Source organism: Callithrix jacchus, chromosome 9 (assembly GCF_049354715.1).
Source record: "Callithrix jacchus isolate 240 chromosome 9, calJac240_pri, whole genome shotgun sequence".
NCBI classification, from domain to species: Eukaryota; Metazoa; Chordata; class Mammalia; order Primates; family Cebidae; genus Callithrix; species Callithrix jacchus.
This window is the reverse complement of record NC_133510.1, coordinates 99,977,154-100,000,749: the sequence shown is the minus strand read 5'-3', so window position 1 is coordinate 100,000,749 and position 23,596 is coordinate 99,977,154. Positions and strand designations below refer to the sequence as shown.

Below are 23,596 nucleotides of genomic sequence, written 5' to 3'. Positions count from 1 at the left end.
AGGGTAGTCAAAGTGAAGTTAAAAATATCAAGACTTATCATAAAGCTACGATAATCAAAACTAGTAACACTCAAACTAGACCAATGCAACAAAATAGAATGACTAGAAACTAACATATACAGTTACCAGTTTTGCAAGAAGGCAATACTGTAATTCAGTGGGGATAGATTGGTCTTTGTAATAAATAATACTGATGTAATTAGTATCTATAAGAAATGTAGAACCCTCTCATAAAATACACAAAAATTAACTTGAAATGGATCATAAAAAACAAGAAAGATAACAAAACTTCTAAAAGAAAACACAGAATAGTATCTTCAAAACCTTGAAGCAGGCAAGATTCTTCAAGAGAACACAAAAAGCAGCAAACATAAAAGACTGACATATGAGACTTGACTTCATTAAATTTTAAGAACTTCCGTTCATTAAACACACACACACACACACACACACTCACAAACAGGTGTTAAGAAGTAAAAAGGCAAGTCATGGCTGAAAGAAGATACACACAACATGCACATCCCCAAAATGAATCTACCTAAAATACCTAAGAAACTATAAATAAATTTTAAAAACACAACCCAATGTAAAAACAGGCAACAGACCTGAATAGTCACTTCACAAAAGAAGACATATAAAAATATACTTAACATCATTCAACATGGACAAATGCAAATTAAAACCACCATCAAAGTGGCAAAAACAAGACAGATAATGCTAACTATTAGCAAAAATGTGGAGCAACTGGAACTCTCATAAACTTGTTGATAGAAGTGCAAAATGGCACAAGCACTTTAGAAAACTTTTCATAAAGTAAAACTGTAAGCCTATGCTACAATCCAGCAATTCTGCTCCTAGGTATTTACTTGAAAGAAATAAAAACATATCTTTAAAAGAAAAGATTTAGGCCAGGCACGGTGGCTCACACTTGTAATCCCAGCACTTTGGGAGACCAAGGTGGGCGGATCACAAGGTCAAAAGATCAAGACCATCCTGGCCAACATGGTGAAACCCTGTCCCTACTAAAAATACAAAATTAGTTGGGCGTGATGGCATGCGCCTGTAGTCCCAGCTACTCGGGAGGTTGAGGCAGGAGAATTGTTTGAACCCAGGAGGCAGAGGTTGCAGTGAGCCCAAAGCACGCCATTGCACTCCAGCCTGGCGCCTGGTGACAGAGCGAGAGACTGTCTCAAATAAAAAAGAAAAGAAAAGATTTATACAAAAATATTCATGGTACCTATCTTGTAATAGCTAAAACTGGAGACAATTCACTGCTCTTCAACAACAGAATGGATAAATGGTGGCCAATTCATATAAGGAAGCACTACACAGTATTAATACAGTATGAACTACTATTCCACGCCACAAAGCAAACATAATGATGACTAAAAGAAACCAGACACATGATTCCTTTTTTTTTCTTCTGAGACATGGTCTCACTTTGTCACTCAGGCTGCCATGCAGTGGCACAATCAGAATTCACTGCAGCCTCAAACCCCCAGGCTCAAGTGATCATCTTGCCTCAGCCTCCCAAGCAGCTGGGACTACTGACATGCACCACCACACCTGGAAATTTCTATATATTTTTAATAGAGACAAGGTTTCGCCATGTTGCCCAGGCTAGTCTTGAACTTTTGGGCTCAAGCAATCTGCCTACCTCAGCCTCCCAAAGTGCTCAGATTACAGGTGTGAGCCACCACATCTGGCCCACATATGATTCCTTTTATAATATATGAGGTAGTGACTGGAAAAGGCAAAAGCAGGTCCTCTGGTGTGCTGGCAATGTTCTTTATCTTGATTTTGTTAGTAGTTGCACTAATGTATGGCCATATACATGAAAATTCAACAAGCTGTACACTTAAGATATGTACCCTGCACTTTATTACATTAAGTTACACCTCAATTGTTTTAAAAAATTTAAATCTTTTAAACATAATTGGGCCAAAAAGTATAGTCAAACCTAATGTTTTCAGAAATAGTCCTTCATGTCTAATTTTAATAAGAAAACTCTCTACCAAGATACAATAAAAATAAAAACTGGAGCATAAGAATATACATAGTGGTATCTGGTCTACCTTTTATGTTACTGAAAAGTCAGTCCCAAATTTATAAATTTGTCATGCCTTTAACACACAGAAAAAAGAAAGTTATTCTACATCCTTAAAAAAGATATTTGAACATTAATGATTTTTTTGCAACAGTTCCAAAGTTTATAGCCTTAGACTTTGATAATGTCTCTCCATTATCAAAATACACACAAAAAAAGAAAGAAATCGCCAAAACAAAATATCAGTTCCTGCTTTTATGACAATATTAGTATACTCTAAAGAGCATCCCTAGGGCAAATCATTTAACTTCATCCATAAAATAGAGAAAGCACATTACCTCTAAAAGCTATTTTTAATGTTCAAGGATTCTACGTTTCTGACATTCAACTAATTAAAACTGATTAGTTTCCCTAAATACCTTCCAAAACAGAAGTCTTTTGTGTGACATTCAGTCGTACATCAATACTATATTCATATTTACCCTTTCCCAATCTTTTCTCACATCGGCCCTATGTAAAGCCCATGAACTTTCCTTTCTTGTTATTTTTGTTAATATGATTTCCCCCATATAAAACCTTCCTCTCCCAGCTGGGTGTAATGGCTCATGCCTATAATCCCAGCTCTTTGGGAGGTTGAGGAAGGAGGATCACTTGAGGCCAGGAGTTAAAGACCTGCCTGGACAACATAGTGAGACTCTGTCTCTAATATTAAAAAAATAATAATAATTTAGCCAGGCTCCCACTTGAGCCCAGGAGTTGGGGCTGCAGTGAGCCACGATCATTTCCCTGCATGCCAATGTAAGTAACAGAGTGAGAGTGAGACTCTGTCTCTAAGAAAGAAAGAAAAAAAAATCCCTCTTCTAAAGCTTTATATTTGCCTAATAAAATCTTCGTCATCTCTAAATATATTCATACATTCAAATACTTCTTAAGTATCTTCTCCATGTAAGGCAGGAAACTAGACAATAAACTGAGGACAAAGAAACAAGCCATGATTCCACCAATAATGTGGACATGTAAAAAAGACTAACCCTGGCCTGGTGGGGTGGCTCACGCCTGTAATCCTAGCACTTTGGCAGGCCAAGGTGGGCTGATCACCCAAGGTGAGGAGTTCAAGATCAGCCTGGCCAACATGGTGAAATCCCATCTCTACTAAAATATAAAAATTAGCTGGGCACAATGGCAGGTGCCTGTAATCCCAGCTACTCAGGAGGCTGAATGGAGAATTGCTTGAACCCGAGAGGCAGTGGTTGCAGTGTGCCAAGATTGTGCCATTGCACTCTAGCCTGGGTGGCTGAGCGAGACTCCATCTCAAAAAAAAAAAAAAAAAAAAAAATCCAAACAACAACAAAAAAGACTAATCCTAATACAAGTTAGAATCAAATAACTGGCAAAGAGGCCAGTTTATATTGTCATAGTAAAACAAAATCAATAAGCCTTAGACCTAGGTGAAACTCCCCTACCCTGTCAATTTTCCCTACTTTATTCCCAGATAGTTTTCTCTCAATTGTTCTGAATCACCATCAGACTGTTTTATATCACTTACTCATAACACCATTTATATATCTGTATTATTCCCCCAATACATATGAAACTTCAAAAAGACGTTTTCCTGTATACTTTCCATATGTACTAAATTTTTAAGCACTAAAGAAATACTATTCAAATAATAATTTTAAAAACTACTTTCCAAATGTGAAGATCTCCCCTATTTTATCTAATAATAATTACAGTCAAAGAGATTACAATTAAATTGAGTAAAAATTAAAAGAACTTGCACCTCATTGAAAGTTTCTATGGAGAATTTTATGGAAAGTCACCAAGAGTTAGGTTCCTTGAAAAACTGAATTTATTCTTTTAAATATTTTTATAAAGGAAAAAAAGTAACTTATTTTCCTTTCAGAAAGTTTCCCAAAACATTCTTGTATTAACCTGAAATATATAAGCCTTCATATTTTATAATATACCTAGAAAAACAAAAATACAAAACCTAATTACCATCTGCCTAAACACTCAATCATTCCATGTCCACAGAACAGTATTTATGAGGATATCTGTCTTGCAGCTGACAAAATCAGAGCTATGTGACACATTTCTATAACAGTAATGCTGTGGAAAGATTGATAGACATTTTTTACATTTAACCTATTAACAACTATTTCATATTTTATTATACTGTATATAGTTATAATCTAGGAGGATGTGACTATTTGATTACATAATCAAATTTATATAACCACCATAATCTAGTACAAATTAGCTTGCTGAGTATTTTAAAACACTACCATTAAAAAACAGCTACCAGTAAGTTTTTTGATCAAGCATTATAAAAACTTAAATTCAAAGCTTTATGTAAGATATAATTCAAAATCTATATTACCAACTTTACTCTGAATAAACTCATACTGTACCTGATTACTACCATGGCCAAAAGGAGTACTAGATAAATTAGTGGTTACCCTGTGCAAAATAATTTCACCACTAAGAGAACCAGAAGCAATGTAGCAATCATTCCAGTTGTATGTTACACAAGTTACTTCATCTTTATGATCCTGAAAGAGAGAAATGAAAGTAAGTACACTGCCCCATAACCCCCACAGCCCATTTTCATGTTTCTGTAAATACCATATATTAGGTATTTGTCAATCTGATATTTGCTTTAACCTTTTCCTCAAATAAACAGAGAATTATTTTTCATAACCATAAAAATGGTCCAGGCATTCTTGAAAAAAGAGAGAGACATTATGGAAAGGTAATTTTCTACATGGCACTATGTCTACCTTAAAGAATTCACTCCTCTGACAAATAACAGGTATTGCAAGTTGACTATTGTTGAGTTCCTGCTTTAACATGAAAATGGCAGAGAATATGCTAAATAAACAATGGAAGCAAAGTGTCAAGGACAGAGAAAGAGCTACTGTGAACAAAGTTGACAGAGGGACTTTATGGAAGACATAAAGCTGGAGTTCAACCTTAAAGAAAAGAGAAAAATCATGGGAAGGGGAAAGAAACCAGATGTTACACAATGTAAGAGTAGGAAAAAACAAATGAGCAAGGTATGTGTGAGATAACAGCTGCTTCCATTTGATGAGTATCTACTAGTGCTGAGAGTTTCATATATTATTTAATGCTTAGAAAAGCCTGAGAGGCAAGGTCATTTTGCCCATTTTATAAATGAGGTACAGAAGACACAGAGAACTTAAGAAACCTGTGCAAGCTCATGTAACTGCTCAGAGACAGAGCCAGGATTCAATTCCATGTCAAACTCCAAAGCCTCTGTTCCTTCCACTATACCAGGCTGCCTCTCAAATCCAAATGGGAATTCACTTTGAGGAATAAAACTGTTGGGTTTTAAACAAACTGAGTTCACAAGGACTATGTTTTTCAACATCAAATTAGAGATGTCTAGCAGGAGCAGGGAAACGTGATCAAAATTGGGAGAAGAGTTTTTAACAGTCTGACGCCATGTCTCAATAATACCAACGAATCCTCGTATCTAATAATTATTTATGTAATTATTTATATTTTTAATTATTCATATTCAAATTATATTTTTATATTTATGTATATCTATGTAATAGCAAGAATAATAGCTATGACAGTCCACCTATATTACAGCTTTAGCAAGTGGTCCTTCAAGTATTTTCAGAGATTTCTTTACCTTTCGTTCCTCTCGTAAAACCAAGAAACACTTGCTATCCTGAGGAAAAAATGTTTGATGAGAAGAAAAAAGGAAGAGCAGACATTTTGTGTATTGTTCCCGTTTGGGAAATTAAGAACATGGGTCCAGTATAATTTCTGTGACTCTATAAAGAGGCAGGTTTCTTCCGAACTTCAACTGTGGAAAATAAGTCTTTAAGCAAACATTTACTAAGAACCTATCAAGTGCCAGAAATTGTGTTAATCACCAGGGAGAGGACTGTAGAGAAGAGATCCAGAGGTAAAATATTAGATTTCCCACTCTCGCAATTAGTCAAAATATTCATTAACAGAATGAATGAAGGCGCTAAGCACTAAGAATTTCACACCAAAAAGAGAGAAAACCATCCAGAGTAATTGGGAAAGCTGAAGATGGAAAAATGAATCAAATACGGCCATGCAGGGATGGGGCAAGTGAAGTTTACGTGGGTTCCATGAGAAGAGATCCAAAGGTAAAAGATTAGATTTCCCACTATCACAATTAGTCAAAATATTCATTAACAGAATGAATGAAGGCACTAAGCACTAAGAATTTCACACCGAAAAGAGAGAAAACCATCCAGAGTAATCGGGAAAGCTGAAGATGGAAAAATGAATCAAATATGGCCATGCGGGATGGGGCAAGTGAAGTTTACATGGGTTAAAGAAAGTTGTTCCTCTATGTATACATGCAGATATGATTATATTTTTCACATTAAATTTCTAAAAGACAAAAATTAATTTTAGGATCAACTTCTAAATATTAAAAAGACAATATAATGAAAAGTAGAATTCAAAAAAAATCATAACCAGACTTTCTTGTGCTGAATATTTATTTTCTGAAACTGCAAAAAGCTAATTAGTAAAGAAACATTAATCAAAATAGTAAATTCGTTTATAAAATATTTCATTACCAAGTTAAAAATACACACACACACACAAAGAAGAGCAGCCAAATATACTGAATAACTAAGAAGCTGACCTCCCCAACTCTGATTACTAAATTGAATACTATCATCCCCAAACAACTCTCATTTTCTCCAATATGCCCTAAAATAAGATCCCTGATGACCAAAAACCATAGTTTACAAAAATGAGTGAAGTGGTTCATTCAAACAAAAGTAGAACTAAACGAAAAATTAAGAAAAACGCTTTAAACTCTGATCATAAGCATTAATGCTATACATGGAAGAGAAAAGACCAAAAAAAAAAAAAAAAGGGTTTTGGCTAAATAGCACCTTTATTTTCCCTAACAAATCTTAGTTCAATTCTGAAGCCCCTTACTTTTATCATAAAAGCTCAAAAATAAATGTTTGGTAAGTAGACTAACTGCATTGTAAGATATCCATTATTTTGTGAAGACTTTTTAAATCTGCTTACCTTAAGAGATCGATGAAGTCTTTTTGATTTTAAATCCCAAATATTAACAGTGTTATTTAGGCCTCCGCTTACCAAATACATAGATGTAGAATTTAAACTGACACATGTCTGCTTTTGCTATTAAAAAAAAAAAAAAAAAAGTTACCTTAATTGAACAGAGCCCAGAGCTGACTTTCAGGTCTCATCCAACACATAGTAAGCATGTGATAAATATTTGCTAAATTAAATACCATAAACATGCTAATCTTATACTAAAGAGCCACCATCACTGTCTTTCACATGGATCCAAGAGCTTTTAAGGGGGTCAAAAATGCTTCAAGGAAATCAAATAGATTTGCATTCACTTCCGGAGACTGGTGAAGATACAGGAAGCTTAGAAAATACCAACAGTCCTGGTCTCCCATCAGGGCTTGTTTGCCCATCCCACCTCCCCTTGATAAAGTCTGCTCTTGGATTTGCACAGAATATCCTAAGTTAAAATCAATCCCCAGCTCAAAAAATGCTAAAAATAGAAGAGACTTTAAAAAATTTCCAAGTGTAGAGCCCTCATTTTACCGATGGGTACGTTTTTTTTTTTTTAAAGAAGTCAAAATACTTGCCCTAAGTCTCCCAGCAAATCTCCCTGTTAAGGAGACCAAGTCTCAGACATCAGGTCATCAAAGCCTGACCTCAATTGTTCCCCACCTTTGTAAAGACACCATCCAGTTTCTCAAGATAAAAATCTGGAATAACCCTAGATTTCTTATTCTCCCTCCCCTCCAATCTGTCAGTAAACTGCCTAACTCCAACCAAAAATAAATCCCACACGGCTCCCCTTTATCTATCGCTACTACTAACAATAACCCAAACCTTGCCAAACCATGACAGCAGCTTCCTAACTGGTTTCCCTGTTTCCACTCCTGCTTTCCTATATTTCATCCTTCATAAGTAGGGTGGGCTTTAAAAATGTAAATCAGATTATGTCTCCTTCTTGTTTAAAAATCTATCGCTTCCAATCACACCAAGAATAAAACCATTTACCTGGCTTTTGAAGTCCTATTTATCTGGCCATTATCTCATCTTTTACCATTTTTTTCCTCATCCACTAATTAATTCTCCAGCCATACTGACCTTCCATTCCTTAAACTTACAACCCTATGTTTGCCCCAAGGCTTCTACACAGCTATTCTCCTTAGCTAGAAAGCTAATTCTCTGAACCTTGGTTGGAAGACTTTCTGGCCAATAAATACCAACTTAAGTGTCACCACTTCAGGGGACCTCTACTGGCTACCTAATCTAACTTGCTATCACAGTATCTTATTTTAGTTTTCTGCATGATAACTTATCAATATCTGGGTATTTTTTGTTTACTGGTTTACTGTCTGTCCCCTGCCAGAATGTCAGTTTCACTGGCACAAAGCCCATATCCATGCTCGATATTTATAGAATAAATGGCTACTATAAAAATACTATAAAATACAGAGGTTATCTACTATAAAAATACAGAGGTTATCAAGTTCTTCTCAATGAATATCTTTGAGTGTCATCAATCTGGTGGTGCCATCAGTAACTATGCTACACAGAACACAATGTTGCACTTTTTTTTCCTATGTAACCTTCAGATGCACTATGAAGTTATATTAGTTGTAACTTCCTCAGTGCATCCTTGGATTCTTCAAATCCAAAGGGGACATTTTATGACTTCATTAAAAGTTAAAAGGTAAGTTATGTAGGTTTAGGCAAATCATCTCACCTTTCTGAGCCTATGTTTCTGCATTTGAGAAACCAAAGGTGAAGGCTAGATCTACTGTTCTTACCTTGAGAGTCCATGCCTCTCAGAAATATCCTCCGCTCAAAAGAGATTCTTTAAAGGGTGCAGATAGTCCCTTCCCTCCCCCGATTACAGTCCCCAAGGTTTCTTCTAGCTCTGAAATTTTGACCAAGAGTATCAACTAACATATAAAAACGGCACTATGCACACAACATCAATGTTTCAGTGTAGTTGCTGTAATTCTCCTGCAGATACCATCCTAGGAATTGACTTTGGTTGAAGGAGAGTAGTAAGATTTAGAATCTGGTTGTCACTGCAAATTAGGACAGTTTGCTAAGTACTATCAAAACAGCCTCTAAAGAAAATAGAAAAGGTGTCCATTGAAGATCGATATATTGGGACTCTAATCATCATCCCCAACTATAACAACGCTTAAGGGCTCAGAACAAAACTTATGTTTACAGCTGGCTAACCCTGTTGATAAGTCTTTTTTATGCTAAAGTATTATTAATGCAGCTAATGAACTTAAATAATTAATGGAAATTGTATAGTCATTACGGGAATCCTGTACCGCTCACGATGCAAGGCAAAAGGTATGATTCTACTATAAAGATATGAAATACAAAATCAAAGAAAATAAATATGAAAAAGCTCTACTCTAAAATTTTAAAATGAGTAGAGTCATAATTCATTTTCTCAAGTAGAAAAGGTCTAATTCCTCAAAGAGTACACAAGAGGACTCAGAACCAACAAAGTGGTTATTAGCACATTAATATGTTACTTTAAAAATTACTAGTAAAGCGGGAGGGGGAGGTGGAGAGGGATAGCCTGGGGAGAAATGCCAAATGTGGGTGAAGGAGAGAAAGGAAGCAAAACACACTGCCATGTGTGTACCTATGGAACACACATGGCAGTTCTTGCATGTTCTGCACATGTACCCCCAAACCTAAAATGCAATAAAAAGTTTTAAAAAAAAAATTACTAGTAAAATCTAAAAAATCAGTTTGTAAATATTTTTAAAACTAAATTAAAATAGATTCAAAATTTGAATTCAACTAATCTTTTATCCATCAGCATTATGATATGATTTGTTAACTATGGGAAAGAGGGCTAAGAATCATAGCAACTAATTTGGAATATTCACAAAACTCTTAGAATTATGTCACACTTGTGAATACCATCTATTATTTTTATACTTAAACAAACAAAAAAAGCTCCCAAATACTGGTTCACTAATTCTAAGGCATAATGCATAAAAGTAGTACATATATATAGTGGTAGAAGTAGCAGTCAAAATTGTTTTGATGTTGACATTAATAAATGTTTCTTGAACTTCTTAGGACATAAAGATCCAAAGATGGCTAAGATGTGTTGCCTGCTCTTGAAGACTTCAGTTTTCCTTTTATCAACCAGGGACATTCTATGCCTTGATTTTGCTTAAGACAAGTTAAACAGAGTGCCTCAAACTCCATTTCTACTGTTAGCAGATGTTCTCTCTGCCTCAGTCTCTAACATCTGTGGGTTAGAACTGAAGTTCAGGTTAATCCCACAGGATACCTTTAGGAGAGGACTGATAAAAATCAGAGTCCTCTTTAAATTAGTTGAGCTTTTATTCAGTTGTCCTGCTGTTTTCTATCTAATTGGGCTACCTTACCTATCCCAGTGTGTAAAATTATGACAATTCATAACAATTTAGAATCTGCTATAAAAACTTTGAAATGGAAAAAAAAAAAGCTATCAACTACTCATACCTTTTTATTTAAATCCTATCCTATTTAAAAAAGAAACAGCTTTCAAGCAGTATGTGACTGGAAATGAAGAAGCCAGCATTATCCTCAATCAGAGGGATTAACTTATAAAACAAAAGGATAAGGCAACAACATGCAGTGAGAGCTCCTTTTAAATGCCCTGGGACCTAAGCTCATTTTGACAAAGCCAACCTGTGAAAGGATAGCATGGGGGAGCTCAATCAGGACCCTCAGTACAGGTGGACAGAATCTGAGGGTCTTTTTCTGATGGTCCTAAGCCCAAGATCAGTAAAGTAGTGCTGTGTCATTAGAGTTCATATGCTTAGGTAAACCTAGTAACCTATGTGGGACATCATCCTAAAAGAGCAGCAACAGGGATCCTCTTCCACTGAAGGAAAATGGAGAAATGAAGTGCCTAGTTAACCAAATTCAAGTCTTCAATTGTTCCCCTAATATTCAATACTATTTTACCTAAAAACGCTTCAATAAGTATACGTATCTTGTTTTTAAGTGTTACCATATTATTTTGAGCTTAAAAGAGATACTTTTAAACACCTTTATATTTAGTCACAAGCACCATAATAAATAAGCAATTGCCAGGCAAACAAAACTAAGATTTTTTAAAGTTTTTTAAAAAAAAATCACTTACCCCTTCGGCAAGCTCTAAAAGTGGAAAAGGTTGACATTTGCAACTTGAAACAACTATTTTGTCGCCACTATAAGATGCTGTTACTAAAAAATTATCTAAATGAAGAGTTATGGAGCATCAAACGATCCATGAACATCTATAGCACTACACTAAAAATTGCAATTATAAAAGCAAACACACTAGGAAAACGAGCAATGAGTACAGCTTATATATTAGCTTTCAAAAATGGCTCATGTTACTATTAATAATTACTAAGACTAATTCTTTGTTACTACTGCAGGGAAGAGCTATCCTTCTTTCTTGCTCTACTGTCACTCAAAAGCTATTTAACCCATGTGAAATACTACTCTGTTTTCAAAGAGCAGGTCAGAGGGCTAATTTTATCCTTCAAGAATGAGAGCATGATAAAAGCAGCACCAGCAAATATCAATCAACCTTTTCATCTACAGAAATTGTTCAAGATATTAACCCAGTGCTTGGTACCAATCTAAACTAGGAAGCAAACATCCATACTAGTCTCCTATTTTTCTATTAAAAAAAAAGTCTGATTTTTTTCCCAGAACTTGAATTTTTGTGATAGAATGTTTCAATCTTAAAGAATTAATCTTAAATTAAGAATGAATACTACTTAAATTAAGAATGAATACTTCTTAAATTAAGAATGAATGTTGTAGCTTACAAATATTTTATAAACATGTATGGTTAAATAGGAATTGTTGGTGTTATGAACGAGTTTTAATTTTTATATAAAATATAATTTAATCTTAATTTAAATTTTTATTTACCTTATTTTACATGAATTATAAGTACAACAATCAGTAAACACAAACAATAAGTATTTTAAAACTAAAACAATTAAATACAACAATATAACCAATAATAAGAGTCTAATTTTGAGAGCCATAACAAATTAAAATATCAGAAGTTTAAATCTGTGCTTTTTAGCAATTAAAATCTGTGAGTAAAAGCAATGGAGAAAGGTTAGACACTCAGAATCCCTAACTGCATTAACTTTTGAATGTTTTGGATAACTTTCAAGTATTTTGTAGACGGAGCATAGGTTGTAATTTTATTATGATATATGATGCAAACAAAATCATTTCTACCCAGATATTACAATAGTGAGAAAAATCATTTCCCTTTCCTTGGCTTCTTCCTCTGTTTACCACTACTCTTCTCCTTAGAATAAGAAAAGTACTGAAATATACTGTGGGTGGGTAATCTAGTTACTTTTTTATTTCTCTTGTAGTTTTAGAAATCATGAGAAAGTGAGGAACATAAGCTAAAGGACAAAAAAACAAACATGTAATCTACCTGGCACTTCACATTAACCCCATTCTTGAAATCTATGCTATGTGGACCCCAAGATGCTAAGGCTGGGAACTTTTTTTTTCAGTAATTAACCTCTCTGGAAGTGATCAAAGTCTTATTAAGAATAAGACTGTATGAAGGCTTTCAGTGCACATCTGCTCATACAAGAAAACTGTAAGACCAACTTCCAAAAGTCATACAACACTATTTCATAGTCACATCAGTTTTGTTTCCAGACTATTAAGTAGCACATCAGTAAATACCACTTTACTCCTAGTAAAACTCCTTGAAACAAACGTCAACCAAAAAATAATCTTACTACGAACTGCTACTTTTCTCTTATACAGTAAGAGGGAAAATTAAGCTCTAAAGATAATGAAAATCTAAAAATAGAGAACAGCAACTTCATGTACTTGTCACTCTCTTTAAAAGATTTTCCCTACTACACATCTGGAGAATCCTTCAAAAACGCACTCACTTTACCATCAGTTTGATTAACAGAGTACCGAAGTAATTTATTTTACTGCTTTAATACAAAATCAAGGAATGATAAGGAGGTAAATTTAATTCAGTAAGAAAAATGTATATCCTTTTTGTTATATTCATGCAAGAATAGTTAGGTTCATATAAAACTTTAAATATTTTTGTTCCTGGATCAGTCATATTTTAAAGCTTTTTTTTCCTTTCATCAGAAAGTAGAATTTAGTACTTGGTGTTGATAAAAATCAGACAAATGTTAAAATTTAATTCATTAAGAAATGGCGTAGGAGTTTCACAAAAGAAAATTTCTAACACACCAATTATATAAAACGTTTTCATATAAAAGGTGATAAGAGTACTATGGTTACAGCAGCGTTTCTCAACTGGGAGTGATTCAGGCAATTCTGGAAACCTTTTTGGTTGTCACAACTAGAGGCTATTGGTACCTGATGGGAGAAGGCCAACAAACCTTCTCAACGTGGTACAACGTACAGGGGAGGCCCAAAACAAATTTTCTGCCCCCAAAAGTCAATGGCGCAGGGTTCAAAAACCCTAGTTTACAGTCTTCACTCCCTCATTTTATTTTATCCACATTTAGAAGCTCACCAAGACAAGGAAGGCATCAATAAGAAACATAAAAAGCTTAGAAAAATTCAATCTAGATAATTGTACTATGTCTGTTTAGGAAATAATGTAATTTTCATCACTCACACACACACACACACACACAGAGAGAGAGAGAGAAAAAAAAAGAAATACGGAGAGTACATCAGTAAGATGGAGATATTGGACAATTTTTTATCTCCTCCCCAACTTGCTTCTGCCTTCAAGGTCTGTCTTTAATTTTCGGTTCAGATTCACAAATACCCAAATGCAGATGCAAAAACTCACTCCAAAACCTTTTAGAATTATTTCCACAATCACCCACCTTATTCCATTTGGTTCAATAAGAAACTTTTGATAACTAATTCTATGGTATAGTCATAGTACACATTTTTTTAATAGCAGTGTTTTCAAATGAAGTGATTTGTAACTGAATTTTTAAATGAACCCAACAGATAAAATCAGAGTGCATTCATATGACATACTGTTTTGTAAACTACTATTTTACGTTTTCTATCATTCATAGAAATGCAACACATGTATCTCAGTATGAGGCACAGTATGAGAAAAAGTTTCATTGACAGTGGTTGTTTAACCTAGTAAGTGGTTTGTAATTTTAGTTTTGTTTGTTATTTTTTTTAAAGGATACTATTGCTGCTCCAACATATTGAGCTGATTCCATGTGGTGACGTGTGTGGGTTGAATTTATCCACCAATGTCATAGATGAAGCATCCCATATTTTAATATCATCTCCTGATGAAGCAAATCTGAGGTTTTCCTGCATGACTGCACCTACAAATAGTTTAAAACAATATATTTTAAAAACATTTAATAACATATTCAAAAAAGGTCAAAATCTAATCTAAAACAAGTGGCTCTAACTCTGCCATTTTTGTTCCAAACAGTGCACTCATCAAAGTAGTTGAAGTGATCTTCCTAAAACATAAGCCAGATCACATTATCTTAGCTGACCCTTCCAATGGCTGCTCACAGTAATTAAAATGAAATCCTTAGCCTGCCTTACATGTCCTGGGCCCCATGTAACTCTCCTCTCTTCACTGTCCTTCTGTCTGCCTCATACAAAGGCAAGGTTATTCTCACCTCAGTGTCTCTTCATTTTGCTGCTCCCTTTGCCTAAGATGTTTTCCTCAGATTCCCATTGTCATCTCCTTCTCATCATTCAGGTCTTAGCTCAAATGTTTGCTCCTATGAAAGGCCTTTCCTGACCACCCTGGCTAAAGCAGCCCCTGGTAAGGGGCTTACCAGGTTACCCTATGTCCACTACCTGATTTCATTTTTTTCATAGTACTTACTACTATCTGAAATTCGGAGTGCAATGGCGGGATCTTGGCTCCGAGCGATCTCAGCTCACCACAACCTTCGCCTCCCCTGTTCAAGAGATTCTCCTGCCTCTGCCTCCCGAGTAACTGGGATTACAGGCATGCGCCACAACATCCGGCTAATTTTGTATTTTTAGCAGAGACGGGGATTCTCCATGTTGCTCAGGCTCGTCTCGAACATCCGACCTCAGGTGATCAGCCTCCCGAAGTGCTGGGACCACAGGCGTGAGCCACTGAACCCAGCCACTATCTTAAGTTTTTATTTGTTTTCATAATAGTGTCCATCTCCCCGTACCAGAGTCTTGAAACACTCCTGGCACACCACAGCTTTTCAACAAATAATTGTTAATAAGTAACTTCCTAATTTTTTAAGAAATGTATGATGACAAACTATCATTTCTCCAGGTCAGAATCTAGTCACACCCGTTTTCCCAAATAACTGTAAAATTAGCAATATGGTCAAATGAGATGCCACTAAGTCCCTATACCAATACTTGAACTACAATGCCTTCACTCATTAATTCAGAGTATACAGTTGTAACACATAATTCTAACAAGATGTTTTCACAAACCAAGGAAGTTTAGAAAACAGAAGGCAAGGAAACTGCTCTAGGCAGGCACTTTGAAGAGTGACAGGTAATAATGAGCAATAGGTGAGGAAAAAGATGCTCAAAAATACACGGGGGAAAGGGAAAGGGAGAGGGCACAGAATTATACTTCCCACATCGCCCTAGTATGGAAAGTGCAAGACTACTGTACAGCATTAGTGACGTCACAGATAGGTCCCCGAGTCATTAACAGAACATCACACTTATGTCTAGTTTAAACCATTTCAGAGGACAAGTTAAAGGCATCATTACAGAAACTTGTCACTCTCGAGACAAAAAGTTAATGTGATTCACTCATGTGCTTCCTTACGTTCCATTCATCCGATACAGTGCTACTAACATTAAAGTCACCTGTTGAAATGTTAACAGTGTTTGGATTTGGTGTCTTAAACCTGTGTAACACGTGCCCTCTTGGTTCACAAGTCAAGGAACAATGAATGAATTGCTGGAAAAGCGATCTCTAAGCCTTGTAAACACAACTGCAAGCTGTGTCTACCTGCATCCTACACCAGGCCTGTTGAGCTGCGGGGTGTAGTGGGTAGATCACTGAGGCCAGGGCTCAGAAAACCTGGATTCGAACGATCTGCTCCAATGCAGGAGACAAAACAAGCCGAGTGATTTAATGTTTTTCACTCTTAAAGCGGAGCGGGGAAGAGGACCATCGGCCCAACTACCTCGGTCTTCTGAGAACTGAGCACACTTAAGGGAGAGACTTTACATCAGTCCCGCAAAGATGGTCCCACGGAAAGCGAGCAGTCAGGACACAAGCGGTAATGTCGGCCTGGGTTTAGGGGCAGTGGCTACAGAAACCAATTCAACTACACCACTCAGCTGAAATGCAAGTTCTCCAACTTTCGGTCGCCAAAAATGCACTTTATTTGCAGGACAACCGCTCAATTGGGGCTACCCTGTAAAATGCATCCGAGTACCTGGCAAAAGAGAAGTACTTGAGGTTAACTTAAAAAAAAAAGAGAGAGAGAGAGACGGACTTGCGGAGACGAGGCAAACTTTTCGGAGGCAGCACATCCCCCAGGGCCAACACCAACCTTACCCCAGCTGACCTGGGCCGCCTCGGGAAGTGCGCGACCTCGGCCCGCTGCTCCCGGGACGCTTCCGCGCCCAACGCGCCGCCTCGCCCCTGCCAGGCAACTGCTTGCGGCGCGCGAAGCCCAAGGACCTCCGCCCCGCCCTCTGAGGGGGACGCAGGGGGCCCTGGGATCCCGAGGGTGCACGGACGCGGCGGGCGGCGCCCCACAGATCCCAGCACCTACGAAACCTCACCTCACGGCGGCAACACAACAGGGGGCCGCGGCCCGCTCAGCGATGGGCTTCCGGCTCCCGCTTAGACGGTTAAACTTCGGCGGCCGGAAGTCCCGCCCCGAGTGACGTCACGAAGCAAGGCGCTGCCTGCAGCTGTGGCTCCTGGCAGGACGGGAAAGGGGCGTAGAGGTTCTGGCCCGAGCAAAGCTGGGGCGCCACGGGGTAAGTTAGCCCAGTGCCAGGGCGGCTCTCTTTACGCCCCAGCGACGGAGCTCCGGCCACTGGCAACTGCTCTTTTGTCATTCACTTGCTGTCTACTGTGTGCCAGGCACTGTGCTAGACTCTTGGGTGTACAGTGATGGTTTAGCCTGGGGACACAGGAATACAGTGAATTCTCATGCTGCTTGGCCTCGTGGATCTTACAATCCACTATAGGAGGCTGACGTTATTAGATACTTAAATGGAAAATGAAACTATGATAATGAAAGGTATAAGTTGCACGAAGACCCATAAAGGGAAACTATTGTAGATGTGGATTTAGGAAAGGATGCCTATCTGCAATTTACCAGCCAGGAAAAATGCATTCAGTCTGAGAAATAACTGGAACAGTAAGCGTCTGCACTAGCCGACTTCAAAACCCATGATCTTTCTTTCTCATCATGCTGCGAGGTCAAGAACATCAAACATCCTCTAGTTGGGAATTCTTTTGAAGGGGATGCTTCAAGGTGGAAAAGGAAGTTGCTGAGCCGAGTTTTCAAATGCCCCTTCCAAAGGGCCTTTTATAGCCCTACTGACAATTTTTGCTGAGAATATTTATCATAATTCTAGTGCATTTCTTCTGCAAACAGTGTTATTCTTTCATCACAACTACATGGGGTGTGTTTCTCAACTAGGCCCCAGCTATCTGCATTCATATTGCAGATAATTGGAAAGTTCTAATAAGTGCATTTTTTTCAGAGCAGAAATTGAAATTGGAGCCAAGTTATTGAGGTTCATGGGAAATGGCAAAAGGAGGAAGATAGCAAGTAGCAACTACCTTAATTGTACAGTCTGCAGTTCTTGAGGTTATAAAATCCAGTTTGGGCAAGGAAGAGGCCCAGAAAGTTGGGAACTAAGAAAGTAGAGTAAGGGAGTAGGGGCAGGGAGAATGGGAGCAATTGGAAAACAGAAAGCTTCAAACAAAAAGGACAATTAATTAAATCTCTCAAAATTGAAGCCAGCAGGAAAATTGAGACTAGACTATATAAAAAAATACATAATACGTGTAATATAATATATACATCTATGATATAAAAATATGTCTAGTGTTTGTTTGTTTGTTTATTTATTTATTTATTTATTTATTGAGACGGAGTTTCGCTCTCCTTGCCCAGGCTGTATAGTGTGATGCCGCGATCTCGGCTCACCGCAACCTCCACCTCCTGGGTTCAGGCAATTGTCCTGCCTCTGCCTCCTGAGTAGCTGGGATTACAGGCACGCGCCACTGTGCCCAGCTAATTTTTTGTATTTTTTAGTAGGGACGGGGTTTCACTATGTTGACCAGGATGGTCTCTATCTCTTAACCTCGTGATCCACCCGCCTCGGCCTCCCAAAGTGCTGGGATTACAGGCGTAAGCCACCGCGCCCGGCCCTGTCTAGTATTTATTTATTGAATACTAAGCATTGTATTTGTGTGTATAGATATAATGTGTATGTATGCAGTACATATATAATTTACTCTGTGTAAAAACACATGAAGGATAGGCTATTATTTGTCCCCAATTTACATATGAGGAAATAGAGGTTAAGTAACCTGCCCAAGGTCACAAGGTTAATAAATGGTAAAGTCAGAAGTTAAACCTGGGACTATAAGACTACAAAGACTGTCCCACACTATTATGCTGTATAATCAAGAGCCAAAATACAGTGTAAAGGGCCAAATGGAAATCGCCACTCCTCTGTCCTCCACTGATGCTACAGCTTCATCAAATCTTACTGGCCCTGGAACAGTCCTGTCATTTTTGTTCCTGCCTCTGTGCCGATGTAAATACTATTTCCTCAGTTTTGCATAATAGTCTAACGAACGATAGATGCCAAACGTTGGAAGCCTTGCTAATATATGAATTACATAAATATATACAGCTTTCCAAAAGTAGCCATCAAGACAATATTTCTAGAGAGAAAGAGAAATATTTCATAATGATAAAAGGGTAAGTAAAACCAAAAGCCATATCAATTTTAAATGTTTAGGTGAACACAGGAGAATTTTGAGGTATAAGAAGAATAAATATCAAAGCTAAAGGGGGAAAAAGACATACCCATAGTCATTACTGGGGACACTGACAGAATTTGCTCAATAATTCATACAACATCCAGATAAGAAAAAAAATCAGAAAAAATGTGGCAAATCTGTATACTCTCAACTATTTTAACTGACATTTTTAGAACACTATAGCCAACTACTTCAGGATAAACATTCTTTTCAAATACACATAAAGATGGAGTATATATTGGGCTATAAAACAAGTCAATAGATTTTTAACAGAATAAATCTTACAGAGCATGCTCTCTGATCACAATAGTCTTAAATATAAATATAAAACAACACATCTAGAAAAGACCCAAACATGAAATAAAACAATCTTAATTCTAACAACCCATAGGTGAAGGAAGAAATCAAATCACAAATATTAATAATAATAGAAAATATTTGAACTGATCAATAAGTAAAATGCAACAATACAAATTTATGGAGACAGCTAAAGCAGTTCTTAGGGAAAAATAATAGGTTTACGTATTTATATTATGGAAAAAAAAGGTCCAAAATCACTAATCTATGCTCTCTCTTAAGAAACTTAGAAAGAGAAAAAATTAAATACAAAGTAAAGATTAGAGTACCGAACAATGAAATTGAAAAAAGATGAACAGCGAAAAATCAATGAAACCAAAAGCTGATTTTTGAAATGATTAATAAAATTGATAAATCTCTAGCTAGACTTATCAATAACAAAGAGAAAACATAAATTACCAATACAAAATTGAAAGAGAAACCATCAATATAAATCCAAAGGACATTTACAAAGATAAGGGAATAAACAACTCCGTGTCAATAAATTTGGTCACAACTAAAACAAATGAATACCTTGAAAGACAAATATTAAAACTGACACAAGAAGAAATAGATAATATGAGTACCTATATGTACCATAGAAATTGAATTGGAAATTGAGAAAGCCATCTTATAAAGGAACCCCAGGATCAGATGGCTTTACTGTTGAATTCTATCAAACACATGAAGAAATAATACAACATTTTAGGAAAACAGAAAAAGAGAGAATATTTGCTAAACCCATATTTTAGGGGCAGTATTACTCTGAAACTAAACCAGAAAAAGACATTAGAAGAAATAACCATAACTCATATCCCTTATGTATAGAGACAAAATTACACACACACACACACACACACACACAAAGTAAATCCAGTAATTTATAAAAAGAATGATGATCAAGTGAGATTTATTCCAGAAAGAAAGATTGGTTTAACACTCAAAAATCAATTAACATAATTCACCAAATTAACAAGGGAGAAAACCCATATAATTATATCAAAAGATGAAACAAAAGCATTATAAAAATTTTTAACATCTACCCATGATTTAAAATGCTTGACAGACTGAAAAAACAAAAGGAAGGAAACATCCTCAAGTAGTTCAAAGTCCTCTACAAAAAGCCTACAGAGAGCACCTTAGTTAATGATGAAAGATCCAAGATCGAATGTCTTCCCCTAAGATGAGCACAAAGAATACCCAGGCTTACTAGCACGACTATTCAACATTCTTCTGGAGGCCATTGGCAGTGCAATAAGACAAGAAGAAGAAAAGAAAGAGAAGAGAAAGGAAGAGGGGAAAGGAGAAGGAGAAGGGAGAGGCGAAGAAGAAAACAACAACTACACAGAATAGAAAGGAAGAAGTAAAACTCTATTTATTGCAAAGAGAATGATTGTGTACTGTAAAATCATAAGGAATCCAGGAAAAAACTAGAGCAGTGTGAATTCAGTAATGCCTATGCAAGGTCAATATACAAAAATAGAATTCTATATATTAGCAATAAACAATCAGAAAAGTAAAAGTTACAATTTCATTTCCAACAGTATCTAAAAGTATGAAATATTTACACATAAATGTACTAAAATATGTTCAATAATTGTACATCGAAAACTACAGAACATTGCTGAGAGAAGTTAAAGACCTAAATAATGAAGAGCTGTATCATATTCATGAGTTAAAGGATTCAATATTATTAAGATATCAGGTTTAAATAATGCAATTTGTTGTTCTTATATTATGCACCAATAACTTTATTTTTAAAAAGATCTCAGGAACAGAGTTCCTAATTATTAAGAAATAAAGTGATGGGTCTTCACTTGTAAGAGAAAAAGGAAACACAACAAAATACGTAATTGTTGAATTTAAGAACCCTGGCTTGAAAGGCTTTAAATATTCTTAAAAAAAAAAGTTACTAAACAAGTTTCAAGAATCAGAATGGCTTTTTCACAATGGGTTTCCTGCCAGAACACAGGTGTCATGAAAACCACTCCTAAAGGCTAAAATGGGAAAGGAAAAGACTCACATTGACATCGTCATCATTGGACACATAGATTTGCCAAATCCATCACTACTGGTCATCTGATCAATAAATGTGGTGGCAGCAACAACAACAAAAACACATCAAAAAATCTGAGAAGGAAGCTGCTGAGATGGAAAAGTGTTCCTTCCCATGCCTGGGTCTCGGATAAAATGAAAGCTGAGCTTGAACGTGGTATGACCATTGATATCTCCCCATGGAAATTTGATGTCTCAGAACACAGAGATTTTATCATAAACATGAATCCAGGCATATCTCAGGCTAACTCTGCTGTTCTAATTGCTGCTGATGTTGGTAAATTTGAAGGTAGCATCTCCAAGAATGGGCAGCCCCATGAGCATGGTGTTCTAGCTTATACACTGGGTATGAAGCAACCAATTGTTGGTGCTAACAAAATGAATTCCACTGGCCATCCTAGGATCAGAAGAGGAAATTGCTAAGAACGACAGCACTTATATTAAGCAAATTGGCTAAAACCTAGACACAGTAGCATTTGTGCCATTTCTGGTTTGAATAGTGACATCATGCTGGAGCCACGTGCTAACATGCCTTGGTTCAAGGGATGGAAAGTCACCCATAAACATGGCTCCAGTGGAAACACGCTGCTTGAAACTCTGGACTGTATCATACCACCAACCCCTGTAACTAAAAAGCCCCCATGTCTGCCTCTCCAGGATGTCTACAAAACTGATGGTAGTTGTAAGATTTATTGCCGAGGTAAAATGAGGAAACTGAGGCAAGTATAAGATAGTGAGGAGCTAATTTATTCAGCTCCTGGGCAAGGTTCAATGGTCCAAGGCAGGGCCAGAGAAGTTGCACCCAGCTGTTCAGGGGTGGGTTTGCAAGAAGTTTGCAACTTCTTGGACGATCCTATTCTGGATACCGATGTTGATTCTGTTGAAATGTACCATGGGCCGGGCGTGGTGACTCATGCCTGTAATCCCAGCACTTGGGAGGCAGAGGCAGGTAGACCAATGAGGCCAGAAGTTTGAGACCAGCGTGGCCAACATGGTGAAACCCCGTCTCTACTAAAAATACAAAAATTATCCAGACATGGTAATGCATGTCTGTAATCCCAGCTACTTGGGAGGCTGAAGTGGGAGGATCGCTTAAACCCAGGAAGCGGAGATTACAGTGAGCCAAGATCACACCACTGCACTCCAGCCTGGGTCACAGAGCGAGACTCCATCTCAAAAAAGGAAAAAAGAAAAAAAGAAATGTACCATGAAGGTTTGATTGAAGCTCTTCCTGGAGACAATGTGGGCTTCAGTGTGAAGAATGTGTCTGTCAAAGATGTTTGTTGTGGCAGAGTTGCTAGTGACAGGAAAAATGACCCACCAATGGAAATAGCTTGCTTCATTGCTCAGGTGATTATCCTGAGCCTTCTAGGCCATACTGGTGCTGACCATGCCCCTCTGCTGAAGTGCCACACAGTTCACATTGCTTGCAAGTTTGCTGAGCTTAAGGAAAAGATTGATCGCTGTTACAGTAATAAGCTGGAAGATAGCCCTAAATTCTTGAAATCTGATGATGTTGCCATTGTTGATATGGTTCCTTGCAAACCCACGTGTGTTAAGAACTTCTTGGACGATCCTATTCTGGATCGTTTTGCTGTTTGTGAGATGAAACAGACAGCTGCTGTGGATGTCATCAAAACAGGCGACAAGAAGACTGCTGGAGATGGCAAGGTTATCAAGTCTGTCCAGAAACCTCAGAAGGCTAAATGAATATTATTTAGTCTTAATCAGTGGTGGAAGAACAGTGTCAGAACTGTTTGTTTCAATTGGCCATTTAAATTTAATGATAAAAGACTGGTTGATGGTAACAATGCATCGCAAAACCTTCAGAAGGAAAGGAGAATGTTTTTTGGACCATGTTTGGGTTTGTGTGTTGTTGTTGTTGTTGTTGTTGTTGTTTTCTTCCATTTTTTTGCGTGTGGCAGTTTTAAGTCATTAGTTTTTAAAATCAGTACTTTTTAATGGTAACGACTTGACTAAAAAGCTGTCTCAGAATTTTGAGACCCATTAAAGTTTAATGAGAAAAAAAAAGAAGAATGACTTCCATTCTTAACAGTAACACTAGAATTTACACGATGATAGAACAATACTTCCATATT

The 23,596-nt window shown here is 36.9% G+C and overlaps 1 protein-coding gene and 2 pseudogenes across 6 annotated transcripts in view; 2 read left to right on the top strand and 1 right to left on the bottom strand.

Moving 5' to 3' along the window:
* NEDD1 (NEDD1 gamma-tubulin ring complex targeting factor) overlaps positions 1-16,954 on the bottom strand; it is a 46,593-nt gene extending 29,639 nt beyond the window's left edge. The window contains exons 1-5 of one of the 5 annotated variants that reach the window (XM_054238767.2): positions 16,642-16,954; positions 14,296-14,439; positions 11,253-11,347; positions 7,106-7,222; positions 4,459-4,599 (exon numbers count right to left, since the gene is read on the bottom strand). In XM_054238767.2, coding sequence (XP_054094742.2) covers positions 4,459-4,599; positions 7,106-7,222; positions 11,253-11,347; positions 14,296-14,431 — 489 coding nt within the window. In that variant the 5' untranslated portion in view covers positions 14,432-14,439; positions 16,642-16,954. Of the gene's footprint in view, positions 1-4,458; positions 4,600-7,105; positions 7,223-11,252; positions 11,348-14,295; positions 14,440-14,960; positions 15,090-16,641 lie in introns of those variants that run through there. The other 4 variants (XM_017976308.4, XM_035257357.3, XM_009004407.5 and 1 more) reach the window with 4 other exon arrangements.
* Positions 16,955-21,532: 4,578 nt separating this feature from the next.
* Positions 21,533-22,226, top strand: LOC144577785 (elongation factor 1-alpha 1 pseudogene; annotated as a pseudogene).
* A 146-nt stretch (positions 22,227-22,372) lies between these two features.
* On the top strand, positions 22,373-23,340 carry LOC144577786 (elongation factor 1-alpha 1 pseudogene; annotated as a pseudogene). Its single transcript, XR_013522380.1, has one exon. The product of XR_013522380.1 is annotated as an elongation factor 1-alpha 1 pseudogene (transcript).
* The last annotated feature ends 256 nt before the right edge of the window (positions 23,341-23,596 follow it).